Source organism: Amphiura filiformis, chromosome 4 (genome assembly GCF_039555335.1).
Source record: "Amphiura filiformis chromosome 4, Afil_fr2py, whole genome shotgun sequence".
In the NCBI taxonomy this organism is placed as follows: domain Eukaryota; kingdom Metazoa; phylum Echinodermata; class Ophiuroidea; order Amphilepidida; family Amphiuridae; genus Amphiura; species Amphiura filiformis.
In genome coordinates, this window is record NC_092631.1 from 77,788,796 (window position 1) to 77,804,003 (window position 15,208).

Sequence of the window (15,208 nt, forward strand, 5' to 3'; positions counted from 1 at the left end):
AAACTCATATATGGACATGAAACTTGGTGGGTACAGTCAACATTTAGAGTTATAAGTTTAGGTCATTTTGGGGTCATCCAAGGTCACCCAGGGGCCATCTGAGGTCAAATTACTAAAAACTGTCGTATGGGCATGAAACTGTTAGACTGTGAAGACTGTTACTTATCCAGCAGCCTTCTTGTGTTGTTAATTACAAAGTTCTGTTGCACTCTGTGGTTGCACTCAATGTTCTGGACGACTGACGTATACCCGATTCACTTACTCAGCTACGAAGATTACTGTTAAGCGAAGTCCACTGTTGACTTAAAATTATATATCCTCTGCGTATAAGACGCTTGCACAGATGACAATTTCTAAAAATGGTGCTGCTTTCACCAATCACTCACTTTCTCCAGGAAACAGGCTTTTTCTGCACGGATCCAATTTATTGACAGATGTGTTGTTGCATAAGCCACACTTCAGAAAGCAGATAAAGAGTGTAAACCCATTGCTATGGTAATTAATCCAGTTGCAATTCGCTATAGTAGTAGTGATGTAACTTGATTAATTACTATAGCGAAAGGTGAAACCATTTTTGAATGTATTGTCCTACACTAGACGTACGCTATAACCTTGCATCGCACCATTGATTATCAAGTAACAGGCATAAAGACATGGATCGTAATTCTCTGGAAATTTCACATCGAAAAGAACAGAATATTGTATTCAATCTATGATTGCACACATACACAGACATGTCAGGTGATGAGTGGAGCCTACTTAAAGTGCAGGGCAATACATTCCAAATTTATTTTCACCTATTGCTACGGTAATTAACCCTGCAATACATCACCACTTCTAAGGCGAATAATCCAGTGTCGTTATATCAGGGAAAGTGAATAAGGGAAGCCCGAGTGGAATTACGTCACGATTCTAATGATGTATAGGTCTAGACTCTAGGCGCCACGGCCATTTTGCTAGCCCTACTAGTATAGGGCCTTTTGACTGTGGTGATCCAAAACCATGCATGCATAAAACCTGGCTATGTCCAGAGAGCTGCTGCCAGTGACTGCTATTCCCCAGAAAATCTCGGGGACAGCGGTTAGTGGGTTGTGAGCTGTCACTGGGTTTTTAGCAGTTCTCAGTATATAGCATGGTGATATATAATGTGTGATATAAAAAAAAAAAAGGCCCTGTGGTAGGGCTACATTTTGCTTCCTACATTACGTTATTCTCGTGTCATAAAACTTTAGTACAAAAATATATTAACTTAAGTTTACATTTTTAAATAATTTATAATATAATTATTATATGTTGAGCATACAATATATTCTGCACTTCGATGGAATATGACTTTGATTGTTGAGGTATTATATTGTAAAAACTCGATAGTTAGCATACTATCGAGTGCTTTTGAACATGCAAATATAAAGAGCCTCAATCCCATTACCAGTAGGTAAAGCGCCGGACTAATTTCATGTTTTCAAAAGCGCTCAATAGTAAGCACATATGCTAACTATCGAGTTTTTGTGGCGCCCTCTACGGAGGGGCCACATATAGGCATGTACTTTGTGAATAGCTTCTAATTTCACTCTTGCTAGATTTACTCCTTAATTGTTTTGCTAAAATTATGCCCAGCTCAGAAATAAAACCACAATATGCTAGGATTTTATTTTATTATTGTTTTCTGATATGCACGGGATAAAATGATGTGTGTATATTCTTTGTTTAAAATACAAAATTAATGGACTTATAAAAACACCAAATAACCCGTGACCTTTGTATGGTTTAAACCAGTTTACCGCCTCTTAGAACCCGATAGACGGTGACATTTGACCATTCTAATTATGTATGTTTTGAACATGTTTGCACATGAACTAGTTGTTTACAGTGTGAAGAATCTACAACATGCTCATCTATCAGGGCACAGTTCTTTAACCCCAATACATTTGTGCATTCATTGAATGACCTTTGAAAATGTGAGTACAAAAACTCATACTTTGCAAATTAAGGTCAAATTTTGCACTATGATTGTTTAATTGAGGTTATTGATAATATAGTGATTGCACACAGTGCACCTAATCCTTAAACCAACACCAATTAATTATAGTTGACCAACACATCCACTGTCCAAACATGAAATCACTAATGGTTTATGTGCTTGAATACAGTTCAGTATCTTTGTGGTGACTATCTCTGATAAAAAACAAAACATTAATTAACGAAAATCAATCCTGGTCAGCAGAGAAAGGAATAAATTTGGAAGACATGACTGTGTTGAAGGTCAGAAGTTTATTTGCAAAAATAATATTTATTGTAATATGCCTAACTGCTGGGAAGGGTTCCTAGCAAGGTAAAGTGAAAGAAACCCCAATGGCTATTTTGTCTGTTTAAAATAGAGTTCTATGGCCGACTTAAAGTCATAATTATGACGTAATTTTGTTATTTATTAATTAATTTTTAGCAGAATTAATAACATAAAAATGGGCTGTGCCTGTTTCATGAAGAATAACGATCGATCTTACCCTTGATTTAACAGGCCTGTCAATTTCTTGGTATTGTTTGATATGAAAGGAGGGTATGATTGTTTTGTATTAGTTTAAGTATTTCCTAGCCTCTCTTAGCCACATGGTTGGCTACAAAAGACACAGAGTAGCCTATACCTTATAAACTGGCATGAGTGCGCCGACCCCAAGTTTTCAACATTTCAGGATTGTTTCTGGACGGAGGTCGGGTGAAAAACGAAATTACGTTTACATGACTTTGTCGAAATTCGTCGTGTGACAAGAATGAGTGTATAGATGACTAGGGGAAGCTTACTTATTTGTGTCTTCTAGTTATCCATCATATACCCTAGGCCCTGATAACGAAATTCAACAATATTCAATATCCAAAGCAATATCCTCACTACAACGGCCCCTAAAACAGAACTCCCACCCCACATAATCGCAAATTGACACGAAAGCTTCATTCCATGAAGCATTTCTCTCGTATTTGATCATCTTCTACTCTTCCCTAAAAAATCATTATAATACCAAATCTAATCACCATGGAATTCACCATATCCCGTCCAGCTCACATTGGGCGCCACATTCCTTTTTTAAAGGAATTTTTATTACGGTATGTTTGATATAATTAGACCGTCTGACCAGCTTGTATTCTCTTCCGCCATGCATGCTCTTTCATTTTCCCGTGGCTGACTGTTATTTTGCGCGGTGTGTTCAAATTTCCTAACTATTGCGTTGGTTTCCTCAACGTCCTGTTTGTAGACAGTGGTACCATGAGTGGATAATTTAAGTTTCGTAATCGGGCATGACTGGTCACTTCTTTATATCCGAGTAAACGCATAACATTATGGCATGTAGATTGTATATTATCAACTTCATTCATATTCAATGCCGTTCTCCATTTAACCGATGTACTATGAGAATTACGGGTGCGAGAGAACGAATTTCCTGCATTATGATCAGTATTTTGTTTTATCCAATGTTTCACAGAAACTGACATTTGGATACCAAGAAATTTGTAGATATCACTGGCAATACGCAATGGTCTATCAGCCAGGTCTTCGTAACGTACCAATAGATATCGCTTTTGTAACCAATCTGGTGTATCCAACCAGTATTTAATATTTTGTTCCAATCTTGGGCAAGAGCTTGAGATATTTTTATGCGGGTTTTCCATCATACCAATTACAAGTTTCCGTGACAGAAAAACAGCGCGTGGGTCCCGGACTAGGTGAATGATTCTTACATCTAGCGCCGGATCTTCTACAACGTCCCGTAAATAGCTAATATTTACTACTCTTATTGTTTTAATGGCAACGTATTTTTTACGGTTGCACATATTTTCCAACTTAGTTACATTGTCTGGTACGTGTCTCACAGGATTGTATCGAAGACTCGGAATGGTTCGATTTAATTGGCAAAATGATGTGGACATTTGGAACGCTCTACTATAGCGACAATCATTACGAGGAATGCGACTTCTTGGTCTCCACCAGTTTATTGGCATATTCCGAAAATCACATTTCATCAAATTCAATAGAGGAAGACGTAGAAATCGATCAAAATTAGCATTTTTGCCTTGTATCTTATGACGCATTTCATACAGAGGTTCGAAATAGTAAACAAAATCATCATTTCTATTGAATAGCTCCCCTGTAAATGAAGAGCCTGATCTCATTTGGGTGACGATAATAACACGAACTGGTTTATCTGTTGTCATGGAGACGGACATGTTATCGTAATCTATAGAAAACGCTTCTTCATAAAACGGAGCATCTTTGAAGTCGTTGGTAACATTGGAATCTATTGACAGAAAAAATAACAGACAATTAACGATAATTTAACTTTTATGAAAATACCGTAAAAACTCGATATTTAGCATATGCGCTTATTATCAAGCGCTTTTAAAACATGTAAACATGAAGAACTCTATCAGCAAAAGTGTAAATGGGGTTTGAGCAAAGCATCGATACACATAGTTATATACGAACAAATAAACCTGTAAATGTGTGTCTCAACCTCATTAGCTCAGTTGGTAAAGCGCCGGACTTTGGTACAATTTCATGTTTTCAAAAGCGCTCAGTAAGCATATATGCTAACTATCGAGTTTTTACGGTACCGCGTTATTACAAACTTTTACCACATTCACGCAATTTCTTTGTCTTTGAAATAAATTTACATAACTATAAAGTAATCGGCAGGACCGAAATAAAGTTTTCATAAGTAAAATCATGTTGGTATATTGAAGAATCACTATATAAAGTCTGCACAAAAAGTAACTCAGCTGTTATAAATACACCTGTAGATTCAGAACTAATAATTGTTTTCACAATATTTCAACATAGCGAGAAGGATGATTTATTTACACGCATTTTGATACCCCATTCGTCAAATGTTGTTCAATATTAACAACACAGTAGTGCTTTTACAGAAAAATACCCGAATTTAAAAGTTGCAGTTTACAGCGATCAATGGTTATAATGCCAGCACTGTAAACACGTAAAGCCCGCCATTATCTTCGCGCTTACTTCAAGTCAATACAAATAACTGCAACTCTTAAATTGGGGGTATTGTTCTTTCAAAACACTGCTGTATTGTCAATATTGAACAAAATTGGACAAATGGAGTATCAAAATGCGCGTAAATAAATCATCCTTCTTTTTATGTTGAAATATTGTGAAAATAATTATTAGTTCTGAATCTATAGGTGTATTTATAACAGCTGAGTTACTTTTTGTGCAGACTTTATTTCAGGATTAATTAGTTCCCTATAAAATAGGTGTTCCCTAACTAACTGCATTAGCTGCCTTTTTTGTTAACTTCATCTAAGAAGTGTTATTCATTCTCTGTGTTTGAACATTTCGTACAATGTTTAATATACAAATATTGATTGCCTGAGCGTGCAATGGTAAAAATATAAAACTGTCAAATTTGGTCTTTCCAAATTTGGCGGAGTGATATATGAATTATGATAGCATTGAATAACATAGGCAGGTAATATTGTTTATTAAATATAACTATACAAAGCCAATCCTTTTATAGCCGTTGAATAGTACAAATTATTCAATAACTCAAATTAATGTCATCGTTATATTAAACTAACCTTTTTTTCAAAATATTAAACTCGTTCTATTTCAGATTTCGTAAAACCATATATTTTAATACATGGCAGCTATATCAGCTAGAAGTTAGTACAAAGTAATCCTGAGAAATAGAGGTTCTAAATAGAACTTTCCGGGCCTAAAAAGGTTCTTTAATTTTGGAGAACCCTTAAACATGTTAAAGGTTCTCTGAAGAACCGAAAACGGCTCTGTATCACATTTTGGGCCATTTTCGAAGGTTTTGGAACCATATTTGGTTCTTTTTAGAAGGGTTCTCTAGCTGAGAGGACAACGTTCACCTTTTTAGAACCTTTATTTCTTAGAGTGCACATGTAGTGAAATTAACACTTACCTGGGTAGAACAGAAGTAAAATCAGTACTGATGATGTAAATGCTACAAGTATGATGATAACTGAGCGAATGTGAACGTTCATCTTCATCCCATGTATTCGAAGTACGATAGACCCTTGTTCTATAAATTAAAATATGATTAAAATAAGTTTGATATTGTTTTGAAATAGTTTAAATAGCAACAAATTTACCTCTTTAATACACTGTCAATGAACCTACTATGTAGACTACTAGAGAAACACTCAGGACAAAAGGTTTTTCGCCTATTTCTGAAAAGTTGATCAAATATATTTTGGTATGTAAAGAAGCCTTTAATTGTTAGCTTTAATAAACCAAAACAATTATTTCAATCGGCTCACAACTTTTGAAGATATGCCCTTTTAAAGACAAGTACCCATTTTTCACTCTGTCCACGGATAGCAAACAGAGTGGTTGGGATGGGTCATGCTGTGGAGTGGCCTGCAAGATCACCAGACCTCACACCACTTGATTTCTTCATTTGTGGCAACATCCAAGATCTTTGCAAACGTATTACTGCTATATTCGCAAGTATCCGGCGCACAAGGTTGGTACGCAACGCAGTTGATGCAATGAGGACTAGGGCTGAAACCTGTATTCGTCAAGGAGGCAACCAGATAGAGGGCAGAGCAGCACAGTAAACTCGATCACTTCAAAAGAACCAAAGACAAACTAAACAGCCCTTTTCAGGGCTACCTTTTATTCCAAAAAGAGAATGACTTTTGACAACTTAAAAGTTGTCAATAAAAAGAAAGCAAGGAAAATAAAGTAAGAAAGTAAAAAACATAATAAAACAAAAATGCATAAAATAACCGAGAAAAACATAAGTAATTGCAAGTATTAGAAAGAAGTCCACCCCACATCAATTTCGCCCAAATTAACAAAATCCATAACCCATAAGCTCCGATAAAGCCCACTGGTAAAGCCCATTCCCTAAAATAAAGTTGTTATTTTATAAAGTTATCATCGAGGAATGTTTTATATTCATGCATGGTATATGCACTTTTCAATCTTTGAAGTAGCCAAACCTCCTCCGTGGACAGAGTGAAAAACGGATACATTTCATTAAAAGGGCATATCTTCAAAAGTTATGAGCCGATTAAGATAATTGTTTCGGTTTATTAAAGCTAACGGGTAAAGGCTTCTTTACATACCAACATATACTTGATCAACTTTTCTGAAATAGGAGAAAAAGAGGGCGCAATGAGGGGCCTCTTTTTTTTTGGACACCCTGTAGATTAAACGGCTCATCCAACCCCCCCGACACTCATTGACGTGTTCATCGCAAACCTTTATTGAATCCCGCACACCGACATTGCCCGGTTAATAATTACATTATACAGCAGAGACACTGAAATGAATACCCGGGATCGATACACGTGAATGTGCTATATGCACGATTTGATATTCAGACGATAAATCTTTGGATACCGGGGTAGAAAATGATTAATATCTCCCGTAGGCCTAATTGATTTAGTCTAAAGACGCCAGATTTTGTTCCTTGCTCTTGAATATATGTTTTCAACGGATATGATAGTCGTTAGCTTGCGTCTTGAGAAAGAACCATTGCGTCTTGAACTCAAAAACTGACAAAATATTCTGATTTTATATGTACCGAACTATAGTGCAGCGTAGGCTAGCTGCACTCACTCGTGCAAGCAGTCTAAAAGCATATGACCATTGACCTCATAATGGCGTATACATGCTCACTCAAAGAGAGGTCAATTACCAGGCTATTGTCAGTAGCCTTAGTCGGATGTCCCTCGGCTCATTATGCGTCTTAAAGGTCGGAACAAAATGGCCATGCGTGGCTGTGGATTCAACCTACCATGGCGATTCTGCCATAAAGATATCGGGGCGATGACACTGTGCGTAGGCTACGATATGTCGGTCTCCGTTATAAGCATCGAGATAAAAAATCAAGTGTCCCGATTATATAGGCCTAAACGTTAATTTCAATATTATGATCTCAAACTTACCTTCACACATATTAAATCACCGAACCAACTGCTCCTTGTGTATTTACTGCACATAATATTGCCATTATACAAATGATATAGGTACCTTTGCATTAAAACACGTACACGGGTGATAACCAATCCCCTTTATATTATAAAACTGAAAGAAAACTATTATTTAAAATGCTGAGTAAACGGCACAGAACACAATATTATAGTACACAATCATGAAAGTGAAGTTATTCATTCACAGTATTACAATTGCTAAAAGGATTGTCATTGCCATTACCTTAGCCTGCATAACGCAGTTTCACAAATTACCAATTTCCTTTTGTGATTTTCCTTAAGCATGTTAAGGTGAGAATGACCCGCACTTCCTTCCTTGCTTTTACGGTTTAAGGAGCTACTTCACTTCGCCAGACAAATAACAAGAAATGTCTTTAAAAATATCCAGTGTGCCCAAGTTGTATTAGACTATGCCATGGTCGATTCTTGATATAAAATAAAAAATATGTTATTAATCATGATGAACGCAGTCAGTTGATCTCGAAATTATACTGATATTTATCACAATTAAAGTATTCAATGAATGGTCATAAAAAGTTTATATAATAGGTGACAGTAAATGTTATGTTATTGTTATTATAAACTGATTCCCTTACTTACTTTTTATTTACCTACTTTTTATTTAACATGTTAACCCACTTATACCTTACTCATAAACATATAATACCAATACCTAGTACAGATTTCAGTCTTCCGCTCTTCTCCATGGCGACTCTGTTGCTCAGTCGGCTGGAGCGTCGTGCTGGTTTTGCGAATGTCGTCGATTCGAGTCCAGCCGGGTGTACATCTTTCACCACTTCCTTTACAGTACCTGACAGTCTAAATTCTTCCACATGGCCGCTATTCCTCTGTATGCAGATTTTAGCTTAACATGACATTCACACCACGTGCAATGAGTCCGAGTGTCCTGTCTGAGGTAGAGGATGTCAACTTGTATAATGCGTCTTTGGAGCTCATATCAAGGTCTGCAGGAGGACTTGTGAAAACCTTTGATTTCAGATAACCTCACAATAAGAAATCCAGTGGTATAAGATCGGGAGATTTTGGCGCCATCCTACTTGGGGATAGTCTCCTTCGCAGCCAGTTTGGTTACGCTCCCTACACACAGGAGGGAGCGGAACCAAACTGGCTGCCGTGGAGACTAACTTGGGGATTCAAAGCAATCACATGCATGATATTGCCAAACATTGTTATGTAAGGCGTCCTGTCAATGACTGCAAAGAAAGTGGTAAAATATGACATTTTCATGTCTATTATTTAATGTTTTTAATTTTAACTTGAGGAACTGCATTTTTACTCGGCTATAACAAAAATAGCCACCGATACCTTATGACGGGTATGTGCCTACCGGCGTTGCGAAGTAGGGGCCTATCGGGTACAAAACGTTGTTTTAAAAAAATGAAAAAAGGGGTCATTGGGTGTAACATTTTGAAAAAGGGGGTTATTGGTTAGAAAATTTTGAAAAAATCAGTGAGCAAAATTCTATTTATTGTTCCAAATTTTCCGAATCGCCCCCAAAAAATTGCTAAAATAAAAGAATTTGAAAGTTTCCGCATTATATTGTGGCATTTTGATGATGCAATTCTAGAAAAAAAAAGGGGTCATTGGGTAGCCGTACCTAAAAAAGGGGGGGTCATCGGGTATGACTTTTGAAAAGGGGGTCATCGGGTATAGCCGGCTTCAAATGAGGGGCCTATTGACAGGCACATACCGTCACTTCTAAAGTTCAGTGTCCCTGGGGTTACACGCCAGTGCTTTAACAGTCAGATGTGGGTATGTGAGTATTTTGACCAAATACCACATATAGGCATACTCTTAATTTTATAGTGGCATTTTGTTTTTTAACAAACCGTTTACTTTATTTGGAGACGTTGTATTATGACGCGCTCACTATATACGCGATCATTACATGATTACCCGAAAGCGGATTCGAGTGCCGTGTAGACACTTTCTACTATTCTTTGCTTCACCTCAAGTTCGGTAGTGACATCAATGTATTTTTGGGCCCAGCATATACACTATGGACCACAATAGCCTCATCCAAATGGTGTGGTACAATAACCTCAATCAAACAATCATAGTGCAAAATTTGACCTCAAGTTGTAGAGTATGAGTTTTTGTACCCAAATTGTCAAAGGTCATTCAATAAATGTACAAATGTATTGGGGTTAAAAAAATGTGCCCTGATAGATGAGCATGTTGTGGATCCTAGTGATATACGCACCAATGTCACTAAATGAACTTGAGGCGGCTAATTATCATGATTATATGGATGCGTATCCAGGAGAACGCACCGATTCCACTGAACCGAACTGATGCAATTTTGCTCTGAGTCTGATGATAGGCCTATACGTACGAAACGGAGTGTGCTACATGTACATGTTCTGTTTTAATAAACATCTCAAAAAAAGTAACTAACCCTCCCTTAAATAATGGCCATTATTTAAAAAGGGGCTATTGTATTACAAATCTGTAAAATGCGTTGGAAGCAGAATTTATTTCTGCGCATTCACCTCATTTGATACGATAGCCCAGAAAACAATAAAACACCGGTCAATTTAAGGGATGGGGTATCAACGTTTGGACAGTATTTATTGTGGGACATTAGAGCACATCAGACATATCGAATTGCATTCTGAATACGAAGAATGTCCTTCTGATATCAAATAATTCAGATTTTTTGAAATTCGCAATGTAATACACATTTTATGGCAAATGATTAAAAATTGATACTTTTGATATTTAACAGTACTCGAAGTAAACTTTATAAATCTGATGATTTATAGCCTACTTAAAAAGTGTATGTAGGTGGGATGAAAAGCCGACGATCAATTGAAAATTTTGACCTTTCGTAGTGAAGATATGGATTTTTTCCCAAAACACCAAAAAAAATTAGGTCTTTTGGGGAAAAAATCCATATCTTCAATATGAACGGTCAAAATTTTCAATTGATCGTCGGCTTTTCCTCCCAGCTGCATACACTTTAAGAATATATCATTAGATTTATCAAATTTACTTAGAGGACTGTTATATATCAAAAATGTGCAAAATATCAAATTTTAATAATTTGTCATAAAATTTGTATTATATCGTGAATTTCAACAAATGAAAATTATTTGATATCAGAAAGACGTTCTTCGTATTCAGAATGCAATTCGATATGTCTGATGTGCTCTCATGTCCCACAACAAATACTGTTGAAACACTCAAAACAGATCCCTTAAGGTGGTACATAAATTTGTGACTATTTTTGCATTTTTTTCAAAAACTAATAACACACTGGCAACAAAAGTTGCTATAATTTTGGAGAAAAATACAAAAAGAGGCACAAAATTGGCCAGGGGTGTAGTACCACCTTAATGTAGTGAGGTCCAGATTTGATATACACAGATTTCCTTCCATTATACTGAATACAAAATCAATACAATTACTGTAACTTTCAAATCTTGGGTTACATTGATTTAAATGTACGCTGTGACGTCAATATTTAGTCAATTGCTACAAATTAGGTGTCAAAATATGCAGAAATAAATTCTGCTTCCAAACGCAGTTTACATATTTGTAATACAATCGCCCGGTTTTGAATAATGGTCATTATTTAAGGGGGGGGGGGGTAGTTACTTTTTTGAGATGTTTATTATAAGATCTGACAGAAAATGAACTGTAGGCTCCAATATTACACAACATAATTAACTGAATTACCCGAGTCCAATCAATACACACACACAAAGGTGAAATTAACTTTCAAAATACGATAAAACAGTTTAATAATTGCATAATTAATCACTGACCGACCCGTCCGCGCAGGAAAAATTTAACAATTAAAAGTCTTTATTAATAGAATACTGATTAATACTGGTGATCATAACTTTCACTCTGTGAATGACTGAGATAATTGGGTATTCCGTTACTTCCGTCCTTATCTTCATAAAATTAATTGATAACAAAAGAGACTTACGGTCAACATTAACCTTTGCCATGTTTGATATCGATTTTACAATATAAACCACTTTCAGACAAGAATCTCGTTTTAATGACTTTAAGGGGGTACTACACCCATAACAAATTTTTTGCTTATTTTTGCGTTTTCCTCAAAAATTATAGCGCATTGGTGACAAGTAAGATATGTATAATATAGGGCAAGGACTACAACTACTGCACTGAAAATTCAGCAACTCAAGGCAAGTAGTTATTGATTTATTGATCAAATATTGGTTTTCCCTCATTTTTGACTGTAACTCCACAACTGTTGTCTGCGCTGAAATAAAATTTCCAGCGTAGCAGTTGTAGTCCTTGCCCCTATAATATACATATCTTACTTGTCACCAGTGCTCTATAATTTTGGAGAAAAATGCAAAAATAGGCACAAAATTGGGCAGGGGTGTAGTACCCCCTTAATCATGTTCACTATGAATATCGATCGATCTTAGAAGGAAGAAGGAAAGAAAGAAAGAAAGAAAGAAAGAAAGAAAGAAAGAAAGAAAGAAAGAAAGAAAGAAGGAAAGAAGGAAAGAAAGAAAGAAAGAACTAGACCACCAGCCATGCCGCGACATGGCACACAAGACGGCCCGAAAATGGATTATCAACTTTTTGAACTTAAACTTTGACCATTTGGGCCGAGGCTATTATAGACTTCCACCACCATTAATGGTGCATCACTGTAGCATATAGGGGCTTAATCTGTCTTCCATAGGCTGAGATATAGCTACTTTTCCGTAATTTAAAAAAAAAATTGGCAAATTTGACGTTTTGACCCCTTAATGACCTTTGACCCCAATATAAAAAAAAACCTCATCTACACTGAGAAAATGCATTGTTACAGTTTAAATTTAAAAATCTACTATGCTTAGTTATGGAGATAAAATTCTTGAAGTTATTTAGCTTAAAACCGGAAATGACGTCTAAATGACCTTTGACCAAAAAAAAAAAAATACCGTGCATACATCGGGTAACACTAATGCATATATGAAGTTTATGTCACTCTACGTTTTGAGATAAAAAAAAATAAAAATATTTCATGATTTTTGGTTTTTGACCGGAAGCGACCCCTTAATGACCTTTGACCCCAAAACTGTAGACACCTTAAAGACCCTGGTTAGTAGCAATGCATGTGTGCTAATGGCAACACTCTGCTATGTAATTTGTAAAAACAGTGATTTTTGAATATTTTTAGCTTTCAGACCGGAAATGACCCCTTAATGACCTTTGACCCCTTATCTGTGAACTGCCTATAGACACCGACCAAAGTCAAGTCACATGACCTAAGCATGTCACCATCACAAGTTATTTGTGGAAGAAGATACATTTTATAGTAAAAATCGCATTTTGACCCCTGTGACCAGGTCAAAGGTCAGATGCAAGTCAAAGTCATATGACCTGTGCGGGCAAGGTAAGTGGTTATCCTTACCAAGTTTAGTCACAATCCATCAACCAACGACTGAGCTATAGGCACGAACGTGGTTGACAGAAAGAAAGAAGAAACAAGAGCTATATAGACATTGTCATGCGAGACATGACACACAAGCCGACCTGTTGATGGGTCAAGTTTGAGCAATTTAGAAATTTGACCTTTGACCCCTAAACTTTGACCTTTGGGGTCATAAATATTTTTAACATGTTTAGAATGTCGTAAGAATAATTCCTGTTGAATTTGAGCTCGATTGGACCAATTTCGAAATTTGACCTTTTACCCCTATAACTTGACCCTTGGGTCACGGATGGGGTCAACTGCGTTTGCATTGTGCTTAGGATGACGTAAGAATGTTTCCTGGTGAATTTCAGCTTAATCGGAACTTATACATGGATTTTGATTTTTTAAATTTTGATTGACCATTTGACCCCTTTAATGACCTTTGACCTCAATGAAAAAAAAACCTTACGTACACCGACAAAATGCATTGTTCCAATTTTAATTAAAAAATTCTAACATGTTTAGTTCTTGAGATAAAAATTCCTAAAGTTATTCAGCTAAAAACAGGAAGTGACCCCTTAATGACCTTTGACCCCCAAAATAAAAATACCATGCATACATCAGGGAACACTAATTTATGTATGATGGTTATATTATTCTGGTCTGTTTATCTTTTGAGATAAAATTTTTTTAAACATTTTTGATAATTTTGGTTTTTGACCGGAAGTAACCCCTTAATGACATTTGACCCAAAAACTGTAGGCATCCTAAAGACCCTGGTTGGTAGCAATGCATGTGTGCTAATGGCGACTCTCTGCTATGTAATTTGTAAAGACAGTGATTTTTGAATATTTTAGCTTTCAGACCGGAAATGACCCCTTAATGACCTTTGACCCCTTATCTGTGAGCACCCTATAGACACCGACCAAAGTCAAGTCACATGACCTAAGCATGTCACCATCACATGTTATTTGTGGAAGAAGATACATTTTATAGTAAAAATCGCATTTTAGCCATTGTGAGCAGGTCAAAGGCCAAATAGTGTTCAATGTCTTGTAACATGTGGGGACATGGTCAGTGGTGTTTGTGACCAAGTATGATCAAAATCGGTCAAAGCATAGCAGAGCTAGGGCGAAACGTGGCAAATCACGCAAAATGTCACGTTTTGCTAAGAAAAAGCAAAAAATCACGTTTTTGACCATTGTAGCTAGGTCAAAGGTCAGATGCAAGTCAAAGTCATATGACATGTGCGGGCAATGCCAACGGTCCTTCTGACAACGTTTAGTTAAAATACGTCAACCCGTGACTGAGTTATACGTACGAATGTGGTCGACAGAAAGAAAGAACGCCAAGAAGACAGTACAAGCCGACGTTCGTCGTCGGCTTGTAAGAAGAAAGAAGAAGAAGATCCCAAGCAAGACAGGACAAGACGGCGCAGCCTGCGCCGTCTTGTAAAGAAAGAAAGAAAGAAACTATAATAACTTCAAGGCAGCAAACCATCTGAGCACCATAGGCCTATGTGTGGGGCCAAAAATCGGAAGATTTTGCCTTGCATGGGAACTGATGTAAATCGGAGAGGCATATTTGGATATTCCGATGTCCAAAGCAAGATGTTCAGACTTCACAATGCCCGACATAATATTACTGATGCAACGTTTAATATTAATAATTCAATAAGAACCATGGCAACCTCCGCATGTGCGTATAATATCATGATCATTTGATTTGGACAAATAATTGTATTGTTGTTTTTTTAAATAAACGTAGCCTTGTTTTATTATACTAATTACTGTCCGGGGCCTATAATACTTGTATGCA

General features: G+C 36.5%; 1 protein-coding gene across 1 annotated transcript; it reads right to left on the reverse strand.

Moving 5' to 3' along the window:
• Positions 1-1,106: 1,106 nt before the first annotated feature.
• On the reverse strand, positions 1,107-8,206 carry LOC140151450 (carbohydrate sulfotransferase 1-like). The gene is made up of 3 exons (XM_072173797.1): positions 7,936-8,206; positions 5,940-6,059; positions 1,107-4,289 (listed from the first exon to the last, which is right to left on the reverse strand). Exons 1-3 carry the CDS (start codon positions 7,943-7,945, stop codon positions 3,214-3,216), a joined length of 1,206 nt encoding a protein of 401 aa, XP_072029898.1. The 5' UTR covers positions 7,946-8,206; the 3' UTR covers positions 1,107-3,213.
• Between the last annotated feature and the right edge of the window lie 7,002 nt (positions 8,207-15,208).